This window comes from Petromyzon marinus, chromosome 66, assembly GCF_048934315.1.
Source record: "Petromyzon marinus isolate PM22_M1 ecotype Great Lakes invasive population chromosome 66, UKy_Petmar_22M1.pri1.0, whole genome shotgun sequence".
Classification (NCBI taxonomy): domain Eukaryota; kingdom Metazoa; phylum Chordata; class Hyperoartia; order Petromyzontiformes; family Petromyzontidae; genus Petromyzon; species Petromyzon marinus.
The window spans coordinates 8,634,074-8,650,188 of NC_133732.1; the positions used below are offsets into that span (position 1 = coordinate 8,634,074).

General features: G+C 50.8%; 1 protein-coding gene across 1 annotated transcript; it reads right to left on the bottom strand.

The window, feature by feature from the left end:
• Positions 1 to 2,950: 2,950 nt before the first annotated feature.
• LOC116956660 (E3 ubiquitin-protein ligase TRIM65-like) lies at positions 2,951 to 13,329 on the bottom strand. Its single transcript, XM_076054494.1, has 4 exons — positions 12,183 to 13,329; positions 8,044 to 8,139; positions 7,068 to 7,301; positions 2,951 to 4,585 (listed from the first exon to the last, which is right to left on the bottom strand). The coding sequence occupies exons 1-4, from the start codon at positions 12,594 to 12,596 to the stop codon at positions 4,559 to 4,561; spliced, it is 771 nt and encodes a 256-aa protein (XP_075910609.1). The 5' UTR covers positions 12,597 to 13,329; the 3' UTR covers positions 2,951 to 4,558.
• Between the last annotated feature and the right edge of the window lie 2,786 nt (positions 13,330 to 16,115).

Sequence of the window (16,115 nt, forward strand, 5' to 3'; positions counted from 1 at the left end):
CTGATCGCTATTGTGACGTAAAGGGGTGGTCTTTGATCGCTATTGTGACGTAGAGGGTTGTCATCGATCGCTATTGTGACGTAGAGGGGTGGTCTTTGATCGCTATTGTGACGTAGAGGGTTGTCATCGATCGCTATTGTGACGTAGAGGGGTGGACTTTGATCGCTATTGTGACGTAGAGGGTTGTCACCGATCGCTATTGCAGAGACAGCAATTTGCCCTTCTGAAGAGGACTTTTGAAATTGAGTTTTGCCGTTTCCATTCCTGTCAACCCCTTATTAGCGCCCTACCTCGCTACAGACCAATTCAGACCGTATTTGTTCACCCCGTGCCCCTTATAAATCTCAACGTTCATCGTACAAAGTCCCATCATCACAAGCACAAGAGAGAAACACAAACAAATAGGCACAATCTTGATTTGAAGCTTTCGTGACTGCAGGAATCCATACTCTTCTGGTCCTTTCGGTAAAGCGGTCGCAATACAAGCGGTCAGTGTTGCTCAACGTAAGGGGTAATTTTTGTTCGTCCGGCGGACGCTTGCGTGAGCAATGAAGCCACCAGTCGAAGTCAGGGGAGCACCACGGTTCTTTAATTCGCCTAGCGAGCGCTCACGCGAAAGACGCCCCCCTCGCTCCGATTCACGCCGAGAAGAGGGCCGATCGCACCGCCTCTGACGGTGACGTCACAGCCCCCCCCCCCCCGCCGCCCCCACCTCCCTCTTTCCGGGGCGTCTCCTACCTCTGTCGCCCCGCCTTCTCTTCCCTTTCCCTCGTGACGTCGTCCTGTCGTGGGAACCTCCCCCCCCCCCCCCCCCTCAGGTAAGTGTTACTACACAAGGAAGGATGGAAAAATACGATGGGACAATTTGCTCCGTTCCCTATTCCCATTTCCCCTATCGATATCTGCCCCTGCGTACCTTAGTCAAGTGATGCGTTGGATTGTTACGGAGGCAGAGAGAGAAAGACGGGGGGGGGGAGGGTGGGGGGGTGGGGGGGTGGGGGGGGTGGGGGTGTGGGGGGCGGTGGGGGGTGGGCGCGAACACACAAAAAAAAAACCCCTCTGTACTCTCTACCTCGAATCTCTCTTGAATTCAACAATCGACAGATTCCCACCGCCGACGAAACGCCCCTGGACGAGCAGCCCCTCGATGCGGAAGGCGGGCAACAGGGGCTGAGCAAAAGCGCAGCGGAACGCGTGGAGGGGCTCCATCGTTTCGGCGCAGTGGAACGCGACGAGCCCTGCGTCCCAGTCCAGGTACACGCCGATCCTCCGCAGCGGCCTCCCCGCCGCCCCCGCCGCCGCCGCCGCCGGAGTCGCCGCGACGCCGGCGTGCCACGCCGCGACCCTCTCGCCGTGCTTCTCCAGGCACCACGAGACGTCGTTCATCCCGAGGCGGCACGCGGGCCCGCCGCCCTTCCTCGCGATGGACGCGTACGAGACCCCGACGCGGCACGCGCGGCCCGCGGAGGCCACGTCCACCTCCCAGTAGTGGCGGCCCGAGGAGTAGGCGTCGGAGCAGAGCACCTGCTCCCACTCGTCGAAGCGGGCGGAGTTGTCGCGGCTCAGCAGGCGCTTCAGCACGACGTTGGTCTCCTTGGACGCCAGCGTCGCCGTCTTGAGGTCTCCGGAGATGCGGAGTTCCCTGTGAGCCGAGCTTGGATCCAGGCTGGGCGATTTTCCATCTGCGAATGAATCAGCGAATTCACTCTGTGCTAGTTCGCTCTGCTTGGATGTCTGTGTGTGTGTGTGTGTGCGGTCTGTATATAAAAAAAAAAATCATACTTAACTTGCAATTTAGCAATCTTTGAAATAGCGTAATCAACCAGACTATGCGTTAATTGTGTTTTTACGACCGTCCGTGTTGCTTTATATGGTTTCCAAATTTTGCTAAACCCTGTTTGTTTGGTGTGATTCTCTCTCTGTGTCCCCTGCTGTATCTGTGTTAGTTCCCCCTACTTGGGTGTCTGTATATACATCTGGGGCTATGTGTTTCCTCTCTCTCGTAAAATTAGCTCTTCTGTACCTGACGATGGCTGCTTGTGTTGCAACCGAAACGTCGTACGCTATTATGTTACTTTATTATTTCTTATTTATACGTGACTTTACTGAAAAAACCAAAGAGTAATTCCTGCAGTCACGAAAGCTTCGAATCAAGTCTATTAATTTATATTTAGTTTATCTTCATTATAACCATGTTTTGTGTTATCATGATAACTTTCATGTACTTAATAGCTTATTTACTTATTTATTTAAAATCATTCCTTTTACAATGATAGGTTTTCGAGAGGCCAATATTATTATCAGCAAAATGTGCTGTTCACGACCATCTCCAGAACGTATCCCCTATCACGGCGAATATCAAGGTAACACTTTAGATACCAATACCGATACTCGCCATTCGCCACTAAGTGACGGTGAAGTCACCACTGGCTCCTGTGCCAGGCTAGTTGCACTTTGAGGCCACGTGAAGTGTCGAAGGCTCGCTGACAGGCCACGGGACAGACCCAGCAGGTGCCATGGGTTGGCTGGCTGAGATGACCGGTAGATGCACCACCAGCTGTTCTCGCTACTGTGCCAACTTGCTGTACTTTAGCCGCCCAGCGCTCCGCTCGTTGTAAAGGCCGACCTTTACACCGCTTGTACCAGTCGTTGGCAAGTCTACTCAGTTTCACATCCTCGCGTACCGCGTCAGTCCATCTCTTCTCCAGCCCGTGTCGTGCCCATTTAGCTCCCTCTATGCGGCCAAACAGAAGCTGCTTGGGCATGCGGTGGCTAGGCATGACCCAGCCAACGCAGCCTCGCCTGTCGGGGGAGCTCACTTATGTACATATAATAACAACCGCCATTCGCCGCTAAGTGGTGGTGACGTCACCGAGGCGTTTGTGCCAGGCTATGCGCACGTTAAGGCCACGTGAAGTGTCGAACGCCCGCCGGCAGGAGGTCACGGGGGCAGACCCAGCAGGTGCCATGGGTCGAGAGATGACTTACATCGCTTAATCAGTTGAGCCCTGTTGAAGCCGTCCAGCGTGACGTCCGGCGGTCCATTCGCGCTGACCCTGGACCCTGCTGCCACGTGGGGACCCTTCGGCCCTCTGTGCGGCGGCAACGTGGTGCTGTTCTGGGCCTCGCTCAGATCGGTCCGCTTGAGCGGAACTCGCGGCGGGATGCTCGGCCGGTCTCCGTCATCGCCTGCGACGATCTTTCGGGACGGCGGCGGCGGCGTCGGTGGCGGCGGCGGCGGCGTTGGCGGCAGCGGGGAAGGCGGCGGCGGGGAAGGCGCCGGCTTCGCGGGGCCCCTGTAGACATCCAGCAGCTCGCCGAGCCTTGTCTCCAGAGGAACCGCCGTGGAAAACTGCGTCCTCGGCGCAGGGGAGGGCTCCGCCGGCGCGTTCGCCAGGGCGGCGAACCTTGCGGGAAATACACGGCACGCGAAAAGGGCGCGTCGACGCGTCGATTTCCCCCGACAGGGGAAAGAACCGCGGGATTGGTTTGAATGTACGACGCATCTCGTGGAGGGGGACTTTTTTTTCATCAGCTTTTTGGTTTTGCCAGTACAGCTGACCATCGATTATCCGGCTGCTTCCAACATTATCCGGCGGTGCGGGCCGATCCGGCGAAAACCGCTCCAAATGCCGTGACCCAGTCCGGCGATCGTCAAACACATCACAAGTGGCATAGTAGTGCTACGTACACCACCCAGTGATCCAGAGTCTTCGAGATTGGAATATTAAGTAACGGTGCAGTACCAATTTCACATCGTAAACAAATTTAGGGAGAGAGAGATTAGGGAGAGAGATTAGCATGAAATGAGGTTCCGTCATGCTAATCTCTATCCTAATCTCTCTCTCTCTCTCTGCCTAATCTCCCCCATTAACACAACTGACGTGCTTGCGTGCGGGGATAGAATTCCTTTCCAGCTCAGACCCCGCTTGCTTGCCCATCGCCACGTATATAACCTCCTTGCTGTAACGGCTCTCTCGCTGTTTTCTTCCTGGTTCAGCCGTTCCACTGCTGGATTATTTTTTTCCGCCTGAGGACGACCGCTTGTGTTGCGATCGAAACGTTGTGATTTATATATATATATTATTTATACCTACGTGACTTTACCGAAAGAACCAAAGAGTATGGATTCCTGTAGTCATGAAAGCTTAAAATCAAGATACTATCAATTCCGGTTCAGTGATTCTGCACTTGCTCTATTACTATAGTACTATACAACCTTCAACTTGTATGAATACCTGGGTGTTTAAGGTTAGCGATGTGTCGTATTATCTGGCTGTATAGCAAATGGAAAAATACAATTACAGTACTTTACTATGCACGTAAAAAATGTGTTTTAATATGTATGTTTTTTTTTTATTTTATAACATATGCGACAGGCCCTGCACTAGCTTTATCCGTCACTGGTCATTCGGACTGGAGCTTGGGAAACTCCCCCGGTTTAAACTAAACGATTTTGTGAAATGAGACCGATCAATTCCCTCTGCCCCAGGGCCTACAGATCAGCAGCTGGTGGTGTATGAATGGCACGGGTTCATACATCTCCATGCCCATGACCTTACCTCTCGGAGTCTTGGGCGAACCTCTGGATTGGAAACAGGGTGAATGCACACACACACACACACAGGCACACGAACACACACACACACAGGCACACGAACACGCACACACACAGCAATTAGCATGGAGTGCGGGTAGTTTGCATCACAGTGGAGTTGCCACCACTGCGGGTTTGTATGCTTTAACTTTTAACATAGCTATTTCTGTGACCAGTCACAAGCTAATCATTCAGCCATTTCAATGTTAAATGATATGCTAATTCCTTTGTCAAGGCGCTTTGTTCCTCTCACACAGCTTAAAGGCCGTATCTGAACGTGGCTCTTTCACTCCAGCGCTGTCCTACCAGACAGTCTCGCCCCCTTCACCTGATGAAGGCCGCTTGTGTTGTGGCCGAAACGTCGTGAGAATATTATTGTGTTATTTTATTTTATCAATTTATTATTTTATCATCATTCTACGTGACTTTACCGAAAGAACCAAAGAAGATTATCCAGTTGTTGACTCATGCAGCCACACATTCACAGACTGTTTGGGCCAAGACTGTTAGCGAGTGGCGGCACCTATGAAGGCCGACACGGCACACGAGGGGGTGGGTAGGCCAGCATCACGCCCGACCGCCTTTGTCTCCCCAGTGGTGATGTTTACACACTGCACCAGGTATTCATTTGAGTCGATCTAGAGGAGGCCCAGGACCAATTCAGATAATCGTCACTGGTGTTGGCCGTGAGCGGGAATCGAACCCGGGTCGCCAGGTTAATAGCGCAAAGCGCTAACCACTACACTACCGCTCCCAGACACGCAGACATACCCACAGACACAAACACACACAGACACACACAACAACAGCAACCACCATTCGCCACAAAGGGGTGGTGACGTCACCACGGCGCTTGTGCCAAGCTTGGTGCACATTGAGGGCACGTGAAGTGTTGAACGCCCGCTGGCAGGAGGTCACAGGGGATACCAAGGTGCCACGGGACGACTGACTTAGATGACCGAGATGACTGGCTGATGCACCACCTGTGCCCCTACTGTGCCAACCTGCTGTGTTATAGCCACCCGGCACTCCGCTCGTTGTTGTGAGCGTCACTCCTCTGCCCACCGTTGTTGCTGAAGGGCAGCTACCTCCAACTGCCCAGTAGCAGCCTTCACGACCTAGTCAACGCAGCCTTGCCTGCTGGAGGAGCTCATCAATGGGACTTTGTCCAGATCTTTCAAGGATTTGTGAGCTCCTCACACAATCCAGCCTGGTATCATAAGCCTTGACCAGGTCAATAAAGCAGAGATGTAGGTCTTGTTGGAATTCCCTACACCTGTGCTGTAGCAGACGGACAGAAAATATGGCATCCGTGCAGGACCGCCCTTTCCTGAAACCCTGAAACCACATTGGGGCTCCGCAAGCCTCTCCTCTGCGTGCCTGGCAAGGCGATGTTGAATAATCCTTGCCAGGACTTTTCCAGGCACACTGAGGAGTGAGATGCTCCTGTAGTTGTTATCGTCTGTGCGGTCCCCCTTCTTAAAGAGGGGGACCACCAGGGCATTCTTTCAGTCCTGCGGAACCCGTCCAGTGGTCCAAACTGTTGTCATGATGTCATGTAGAGCAGTCTGTGCACAAACGCCACCTTCCCTCAGCATTTTGCTTGGGAGATCATCTCTGTCCGGTGCCTTTCCTGGTCTCAGACTCTGCAGCACCTTCAGTACTTCCTCAACTGATGGCACCTCAGCCAGCCACTCAAAGGGGGTGACTTCTTCCAATATTTGAGGCACCGCAGCCTCAGCAGGGTCATCCCCACTTTGGGCCACGATGTTTTCCTGGCTGAGGGATTTCCCTTCCCCCAGAACCTTACAGAAATGCTCAGCAAATCTGCAAACCTGTTCCTGGGGGACTGAAATTGGATCACCGTTCTTTCCCCTAAGGATGGTAATAGGTGTGGCGCTGCAAATTACTTTTTTGATGGAGTTAAATAGAGATTTGTGATCGCGGGCCACTGAGGCAGACTCCATCTCCTCAGAAACCCGCGACCACCACCCATCCTTGCAGCACCTCACAGCTCTCCGAACCTCCAAGCGAAAGCTGCGGTAAGCCTCCTCATTCTCTGACGTGGGATGCTGTAGACGATTATGGTGGGCCTGTCGCTTTTATCAGACAGCCTGAACACCTCCTCTTTCAGTCAGGGTCTCTGGGGAGGTCTGGACTGTGTACCCAAAGCAGCCATTGCAGCTGCATGAGGCACAGTCCTAAACCTCGCCCATTTCCCCTCAACAACAGGAAGAGTTGGGGGCGATGCCAACCCCAGCCGCAAGCGATGATGAAATTCTCGCTTGCAACTTTCATCAGCTATCTGAGACCAGGCCACTATGGGTTTGAATGGGGTCCTGGGTGTACACCCACCACCGGAGTGGAAGAATGGCAGGCGCATCTTACAGATGACTAGTCGATGGTCAGTGGGCAGATCAAACACACACACACAGACACGCATGCACGCACGCGCACGGCCACGTGCTACCTGAAGAAAATCCACGGGATCCTCGGTGACCTCCAGGCTTTGGATTTTCCCGAGCGCCTCGCGGAGCTCGAGCTGAGCTGCCCGTCGCCTCTCAATCTCGCGGCAAACCCCCACCAGCCTCGAGGCGAGCTCGTCGTCCACGGCCGCCAATGCCGACTCCCGGTCCCCCGCGATGAGATCGAGGAGCTCTTCATATCGGCCACTCAGTCTCGACTTGGTGCCCGCCGCTCCATCCTGGGGCCGGCAAAGGGCAAGTGCGAAGCTGAGCCTTTTGGTTTGCTGTTTGTTTTTGAATCGTAACAAAACGATTGCGACGTTATAGTCCCAAGTGGCTCACTCATGTAGTGTGTAGCGTAGTGTATAGTGTAGTGTGTAGTGTAGCGTAGTGTATAGTGTAGTGTATAGTGTAGTATGTAGTGTATAGTGTAATATGTAGTGTATATTGTAGCGTAGTGTATAGTGTAGTATGTAGTGTATTGTGTAGTGTATAGTGTAAAGTTTAGTGTATAGTGCAGCGTAGTGTATAGTGTAGTGTAGTGTATAGTGTAGTGTGTAGTGTAGTGTAATAGTAGTGTGTAGTGTAGTGTATAGTGGAGCGTAGTGTGTAGTGTATAGTATAGCGTATAGTAGTGTATAGTGTAGTGTATAGCGTAGTGTGTAGTGTAGTGTATAGTGTAGTGTATAGTGTAATGGTAGTGTATAGTGTAGCGTAGTGTATTGTGTAGCATAGTGTAGCATAGTGTATAGCGTAGTGTGTAGCGTAGTGTATAGTGTAGTGTATAATGTCGTGTACAGTGTAGTATAGTGTAGTGTATATGAGTGTAGTATAGTTGAGTGTAAAGTAGTGTGTAGTAGTGTATAGTAGTGTAGTGTATAGTGTAATGTAAATAGCATCTGAAAGCGCCGCGTGATGCCGGTGACTGCTTGGCCAAAAATCCGCACTAGCTGACGAGACAGGCCAAAGCGAGGTGCTCACCTCCATCAGGCGGGTCGTCTGCTCGAGATCAGCGATGCCGGCGGTTATCGCCACGTCCTTCCCGCCCAGTGCCTCCTTGAGCGCGATCAGTTGGCTCTGCGGAAGCGCGGTCGCGTTCACCGTCGGCATTGCCGCTTGTCGCGAGCTTGGGCATCGTGCATTTGAACCGCGTCCGCTCGTGCCGCTGTGTGTCTGCACGAAGCCAGTCTCTGTGGGCGGCTGTGGGTGTCTCTATGGATCTGGGTGTCTGTGGGTCTCTGTGTATGTCTGTACATATGTACGTTGAACGTCTTTCGCACCGTGCGTAGCCAGTCGTGATAATCTGTGCATCTAAGTGGGTGTCTATGGATGTCTCTGTGCGTGTCTATGGGTCTGGGTGTCTGTGGCTCTTTGTGTGTCTACGTTGAACTTCTTTCGCACCGTGTGTAGCCAGTCGTGCTAATCTGTGGGTCTCTGTGGGTCTGGGTGTCTGTGGGTCTCTGTGTGTACAGTACGTTCAGCATCTTCGCCGATTGGAAACATTTAGGCTGGCCTGCCTACGATCCATCCTGGGTTTAACCAGGCTGGATTGTGTGAGGAGCTCACAAATCCTTGAAAGATCTGGGCAAAGTCCCATCGGTGAGCTCCTCCGGCAGGCAAGGATGCGTTGGCTGGGTCATGTAGCCCGCATGCCCAGCCACCGCATGCCGAAACAGCTTTTGTTCGGCCGGATCGAGGGAGATAAACGGGCGCGGCACGGGCTAGAGAAGTGATGGAGTGATGTGGTACAGGAGGACGTGGAGCTGAGTGGAGTTGCCGATGACTGGTACCAGCGGTGTCAATTTCGGCCTCTGTGGAGGAGGCTCGTGAAGGACGCAACTGGGCAGTTGGAGGCAGTCGCCCTCCAACAACAACGGAGGGCGGAGAAGCGACGCTCACAACAACGAGCGGAGCGCCGGGTGGATAAAGCACAGCAGGTTGGCACAGTAGGGGGCACAGGTGGTGCATCAGCCAGTCATCTCAGTCATCTCAGTCAATCGACCCGTGGCACCTGCTGGGTCTGCCCCGTGACCTCCTGCCAGCGGGCGTTCGACACTTCACGTGGCCTCAAGGTGCACATGGCCTGGCACAAGCGTCGTGGTGACGTCACCGCCACTTAGTGGAAAATGGCGGTTGTACAGTTGAACTTCTTTTGCACCGTATGTAGCCAACCGTTACTCATCGGGTGGGGGAAGACAACAAACTAAACACAAAAAGCAGTTCTAAAGAAAAATGAGTTTTTGAGTCCCATTTAAGTGTTAATATATTTTAAAAGCACCCTGTATATCATTAAAATTATATATTATTAACACTATATATTATTAACAATATATATTATTAGCACTATATTATTAACAGTATATATTACTAACACTATACATTATTAACACTATATATTATGAACACTATATATTATTAACACTACATTATTGAAACTATATATGATGAACACTATATATGTTTAATACTATATATTATTAACACCATATATTATTAACACTATACATTATTAACACTATATATTATTAACACTACATTATTGAGACCATATATTATTAACACTATACATTATTAACACTATATATTAATAACACTATATATTATTAACACTACATTATAGAGACTATATATGATTAACACATTATATTATTAACACACTATATATTATTAACACTATATACGTTTAACACTATATATTATTAACACCATATATTATTAATACTATACATTATTAACACACTATATATTATTAACACTATATATTATTAACACTACATTATTGAGACTTTATATGAATAACACTATATATTATTAACACACTATATATTATTAACACTACATTATTGAGACTATATATGAATAACACTATATATTATTAACACACTATATATTATTAACACTATATATTATTAACACTGCATTATTGAGACTATATATGAATAACACTATATTATTAACACACTATATATGAATAACACTATTTATTATTAACACTACATTATTGAGAATAAATATTATTAACACTATACATTATTAACACTATATATGATTAACACTATATATTATTAACACACTATATATTATTAACACTATATATTATTAACACACTATATATTATTAACACTATATATTATTATTAACACACTATATATTATTAACACTATACATTTGTAGTGACTGTGAATGTCACTGTGTGGTGCCGGCCTTGCGAGGCCATGGCGGATGTTGGGTTGTCATTACGGGCAGCCCGGTTACGGGGCGTAGTACCGGCCCTAGCGGGGCTTGGGTGAGCGCTGGTCAGCGCTGAGGCACCACGCACAGTGTGCGGTGCGGGCGCTCGGTGAGGGAGCGAGAGAGAGCGTCGGCCAGCCAGGGTTACGTTGGGACACGGTACGCCGGTTGACCTGCCGACACGTGACCGGATAATATTGGAGGGGGGCCACCGGTGGACGGGTGGCCGCTGGGCGGTCACTTGGCATAGAGGAGCTCTCGGGAGCCCTTCGGGAAAGAGCTCGAGAGAGATCTAGAAGGTGGGCGGGGCGAGGGGCGGAGCCAGCCCCAGCCCGGGCCGATCTAACGGGGGCCCCCGTGTGGGGCTCGGGGTTCTTGACTGTTGGTGAGTGAAGATCCACGTCGGGTTGAAGAAGCCTCTAGCCACGCGGTCCGGGACCCAGCTCGTGGTGCGGACCGGGACAGCGGGGACCGTGTCTAGTTCTGCCGTAGCGTGGATAGATGGGCGTTCAACACCCCAGTGTAGGTTACGTTATTCTTTGTGTTTTTTTGTTGTAAAGTCACGTATAAATAAGAAATAATAAAATAACATAACAGCGTACGACGTTTCGGTTGCAACACAAGCAGCCATCATCAGGTACAGAAGAGCTAAATTTACGAGAGAGGGGAAACCGCATAACCCCAGATGTATATACAGACACCCAAGTAGGGGGAACTAACACAGATACAACAGGGGACACAGAGAGAGAAGCATACCAAACAGACAGGGTTTAGCAAAAAACCAAAGAGTAATTCCTGCAGTCACGAAAGCTTCAAATCAAGTCTGAACCACCTCTACGGGGAGGTATGAGGTCTGTGTCTTTGTGTTGTCTCTGCTTGTGCATCTGCCTTTGTGTCTTGGCTTGGATTTGTGTCTCTGTGCTGTCTCTGCCTGTGTGTGGGCCTTGTTGCTTCCGAGTGTTTGCTGCCGCGCCCCACTTTGCTCCATGCATACCTCATGCTAATTTTGTCCCTTTGTCTCTCAGCCTTACCTACTCTGCCTATTTAAGGCGACTTCACTGTGTGCTTGTCTCTGTGCTGGTCCGCTCTACTTGGATGTCTGTGTGTGTGTGCGGTCTCTATTTTGAGTTTCATACTTAACTTGCAATTTAGCAATCTTTGAAATAGCGTGATCAACCGGGCTATGCGTTAATTGTGTTTTTACCGACCGTCCGTGTTGCTTTATATGGTTTCCAATTTTTGCTAAAACCTGTCTGTTTGGTATGCTTCTCTCTCTGTGTCCCCTGTTGTATCTGTGTTAGTTCCCCCTACTTGGGTGTCTGTATATACATCTGAGGTTATGTGTTTCCCCTCTCTCGTAAATTTAGCTCTTCTGTACCTGATGATGGCTGCTTGTGTTGCAACCGAAACGTCGTACGCTATTGTTATTTTATTATTTCGTATTTATACGTGACTTTACCGACAAAACACCAAGGAGTAATTCCTGCAGTCACGAAAGCTTCAAATCAAGTCAGGTCACGTTATGTTGCGTTGAGTTGATGTAATAAATTGTGTTGCTCCCAAGACAACATCGTGTGCGACTCAATTGGACGCACTACACATTATCAACACTATATATTATTAACACTACACATTATCAACACTATATATTATTAACACTACGTTATTAAGGCTACATTATTGACGCTATACATTATTGACACGAGACATTATTAACACATTTTTTCGCTTCTTTTCCCCATTAACAAAAAAAACGACAGCCCCATAGAAGTGTTCACGCTTCGTTTTGAAGCGCCCTCTAAATGAAAAAAAATTGTGTTTATTTTTTATTTTTTTTCGCGTTCCCTCGCTCGCTTATCGTCGTCGTTCAATGCAAGTTGCAAACTCACGCCCTTCGCGCGGCGCTCGTCTCTTGCGGGCGCGATATCGTGCCTGCTGTGCGCGCTCGTGCAGTCGACGCAGATCAACCGCCCGTCCGTCCTGCAGTAGAGACCCAGCGCCTGTCCGTGGCGAGGGCACGTCCCGGTCGCACCCTCTCTCGACTCGGCGCCGCCACCGCCGTCGCCCTCGGCCAGCTGCTCCAAGACGTCGGCGATGACGATGTTCCTACTCAGCGTGGGCATCGTGTAGTAGACCTTGCAGCAGAGAGGGCACGTGTAGCCACGGCCCTCGGACTGTGCTCGCCAGTGGCTCTCGATGCACGCTTTGCAGTAGGTGTGGCCGCAGTCGAGGCTCGCCGGCTCGCGGAATGTGTCGAGGCACACGGCGCAGCGGAGCTTCTGGTCGACGGAGGACTCGGCCATGATCGGGGTCACGAGGAGTCGCTTTGCTCCGTCGACCTCACGACCTCCCCCGACCCTCGACCAACCCTTTCGCTATTAGAGGCGAGAAGAATCCGAGGTAGAGGCGATGAAACCGAGGAGGTTTCAATTTGAGAGGATTGATAATCACGCGCGTGTTAAAAAAACAACAATAAACAAACTTGAAATCAAACGGCGGGTGACTGCTGCTCGTCCGACTGGGTCAAGCAAAATCATTGTTCCAGGAACTGTACTTTGTAAGCGATCAGCACTTTAACAAAATAAATATATATTTGTGGGGAAAATCCGGACTGTCCAGCCGGGCAGCATGTTTCGTTCGCGTCCCAGAACCCAGCGGTCAAATATATAAAGACAAAGCTCCCCCGTGTAGCCTGTAACAGACTGTTGGGGCAAGTGCTGTTAGCGAGCAGCAGCAGCTATGAAGGCCGGCACGGCACACGAGGGGGTGGGTGGCCAGCACCACGCCCGGCCGCCTTTGTCTCCCCAGTGGCGATGTTTACTACACACCGCTACACCAGGTACTCATTTGAGGCTGAGTGGACCTTGGGGAGGCCCAGATCCGCTTCGCATAATCGTCACCGGGTGTTGGCCGTGAGCAGGGAATCGAACCCGGGTGGCCAGGTTCGTGGCGCACTACGACACCACCGCTGTGTATGCACACACAGCGACATGAGTTCGATTCCCGCTCACGGCCACCACCACCACCACCGGTGACGATGATCTGAAACCGGTCCCTGGGTCTCCTCCCCAGGTCGACTCAGCCTCACAATGAGCACCCTGGGTGCCGTGTGAAGTTAAACATCGCCCATTGGGGGGAGACAAAGGCGGCCGGGCGTGGTGCTGGACACCCACCACCTCGTGTGCCGTGCCGGCCTTCAGAGGTACTGCTCAATAGCTAACAGCACTTGCCCCGACAAACTGGTAAGGCTACACGGGGGATATCCTTTGGTTATTTCGGTAAAGTCACGTAGGTGAAAAACTTAAATAAAAAAATTAAATCACGACGTTTCTATTGCAACACAAGCAATCATCATCAGGTGTGACAACCACAGCAAGAAAATTGTTGACTTATTAAACCTCCCTAACTCCGGCATCTCTCTCACTTTAGTACAAATTTCCTTGCTGTGGTTGTCACGCCTGATGATGATTGCTTGTGTTGCAATCGAAACGTCGTGATGTAATTTACTTTTATTTTTTGTATTTTATCTTATTTTTTTACCTACGTAACTTTACCGAAAGAACCAAAGAGTATGGATCCTTGCAGTCACGAAACTTCAAATCTAGAATATACGGGGGATCTTTGTCTTTTTGTGGTTGTTGCCTTCTACGGATGAGGCTCGTGAAGGACGCTGCTGCTGCTGCTAGGTGGGAAGTTGGAGGCAGTCGCCCTGCAGCCAGCAACAACGGAGGGCAGAGGAGCGACGCTCACAACAACGAGTGGAGCGCCGGGCGGATAAAACGTAACAAAGTTGGCATAGTAGGACGCACAGCTGGTGGTGGTGGTGGTGCATCTGCCGGTCATTTCAGTCAGCCAACCCACGGCACCTGCTGGGTCTGTCCCGTGACCTGCACCTAGCCTGGCACAGCAGGGGGGTACAGCTGGTGGTGGTGCATCTGACGGTCATCTTAGTCAGCCAACCCACTGCACCTGCTGGGTCTGTCCCGTGACCTCCTGCACCTAGCCTGGCACAGCAGGGGGGTACAGCTGGTGGTGGTGCATCTGACGGTCATCTCAGTCAGCCAACCCACGGCACCTGCTGGGTCTGTCCCGTGACCTCCTGCACCTAGCCTGGCACAGCAGGGGGGTACAGCTGGTGGTGGTGCATCTGCCGGTCATCTCAGTCAGCCAACCCACGGCACCTGCTGGGTCTGTCCCGTGACCTCCTGCACCTAGCCTGGCACAGCAGGGGGGTACAGCTGGTGGTGGTGGTGCATCTGACGGTCATCTCAGTCGGCCAACCCACGGCACCTGCTGGGTCAGTCCCGTGACCTCCTGCACCTAGCCTGGCACAGCAGGGAGGTACAGCTGGTGGTGGTGCATCTGACGGTCATCTCAGTCAGCCAACCCACGGCACCTGCTGGGTCTGTCCCGTGACTTCCTGCACCTAGCCTGGCACAGCAGAGGGGTACAGCTGGTGGTGGTGCATCTGACGGTCATCTCAGTCAGCCAACCCATGGCAATTTGGGCTGCTGGCTGGGTCTGTCCCGTGACCTCCTTCATAGGCGCTACTCGCTAACAGCAACTTGCCCAAACAGTCGTTTTAAGGCTACACGGGGGATCTTCCTCCTTGTTATCTTTCATAATACAGTTTTTTGGGGGGGTTAGATCACGTGAAAATATAAATGTGTCGTTAAACCCGCCACCACTCGACACAGCCAATTAGTAAGGGGGTTTGTCCCGTCAAACAGAACGTGGGAATTCGTTACTAGTACAGCACTAACCGTGTTGTGTGTTGGAGAGCTAATCCACAACATTCACAATCTGAGTACGTGATCTGTTATCTTTATTTGCATCGCTGACGCATCTGTGACTCATTACATCAGCCAAGCCGCTTCTGCTCAACATTCCTCACCATGTCTACGGCACGGAGTTACGAGCCTGGCGACCTGAGTTCGATTCCTGCTTAAGCTGAAACTAAACTATGTTTTATTTGAGCTAGGTAAGGCCCACTGAGCTGCTATGGGGAGTGGAGTGGCACGTGCCCCCCCCCCCCCCCCCCCGATGATCCGATCGAAATCCCTAATTTCGATCGGATTGGAGCATGCGTGTCTCTCTCCCCCGGAGAAAAACTCACGCCACCGCGGGGAGAGAGACACGCAGGCTCCAAATCTACAGCAGCAGGCGTCGTCAGGGTAGGGATCGAACCCACGACCTCCTGCACAGCAGGCGAGGTAGTTAACATCTCCTAGCCACCGTGATGATGATGAGAGAGAGAGAAACGCAAACTCCAAATCTACCGCAGCAGGCGTCGTCAGGGTAGGGATCGAACCCACGACCTCCTGCACAGCAGGCGAGGTAGTTAACATCTCCTAGCCACCGTGATGATGATGAGAGAGAGAGAAACGCAAACTCCAAATCTACCGCAGCAGGCGTCGTCAGGGTAGGGATCGAACCCACGACCTCCTGCACACCAGGCGAAGTAGTTAACATCTCCTAGCCACCGTGATGATGATGAGAGAGAGAGAGAGACCCGCAAACCACATTACACTATACACTAAAATATACACGACACTACAGACTTAATACTACACTATACGCTATGCTAGATACTACACTATACGCTACTATACGCTACACACTACACTATTATACACTATACGCTACGCTACACTATACACTACTTTACGCGAAACACTACACTCCTATACACTACACTACCATACTAAATTGAAAACGAATTTCTTTAGAACTGCTTGTTGTTGTGTTTAGTTTAGGTATGGTGCAAAAGAAGTTCAACATAATACACACACACATACACTACACTATACATTACACTACAC

What these genes read in the sequence shown, in the direction of transcription:
- LOC116956660 (XM_076054494.1), bottom strand. Translation starts at nt 12,596, where the DNA reads ATGGCCGAGTCCTCCGTCGACCAGAAGCTCCGCTGCGCCGTGTGCCTC. An exon ending in AGACGACCCGCCTGATGGAG is followed by an intron (nt 7,302 to 8,043) that starts GTGAGCACCTCG and finishes TGCCGGCCCCAG; the next exon opens with GATGGAGCGGCGGGCACCAA. An exon ending in ATCCCGTGGATTTTCTTCAG is followed by an intron (nt 4,586 to 7,067) that starts GTAGCACGTGGC and finishes TTTCCAATCCAG; the next exon opens with AGGTTCGCCCAAGACTCCGA.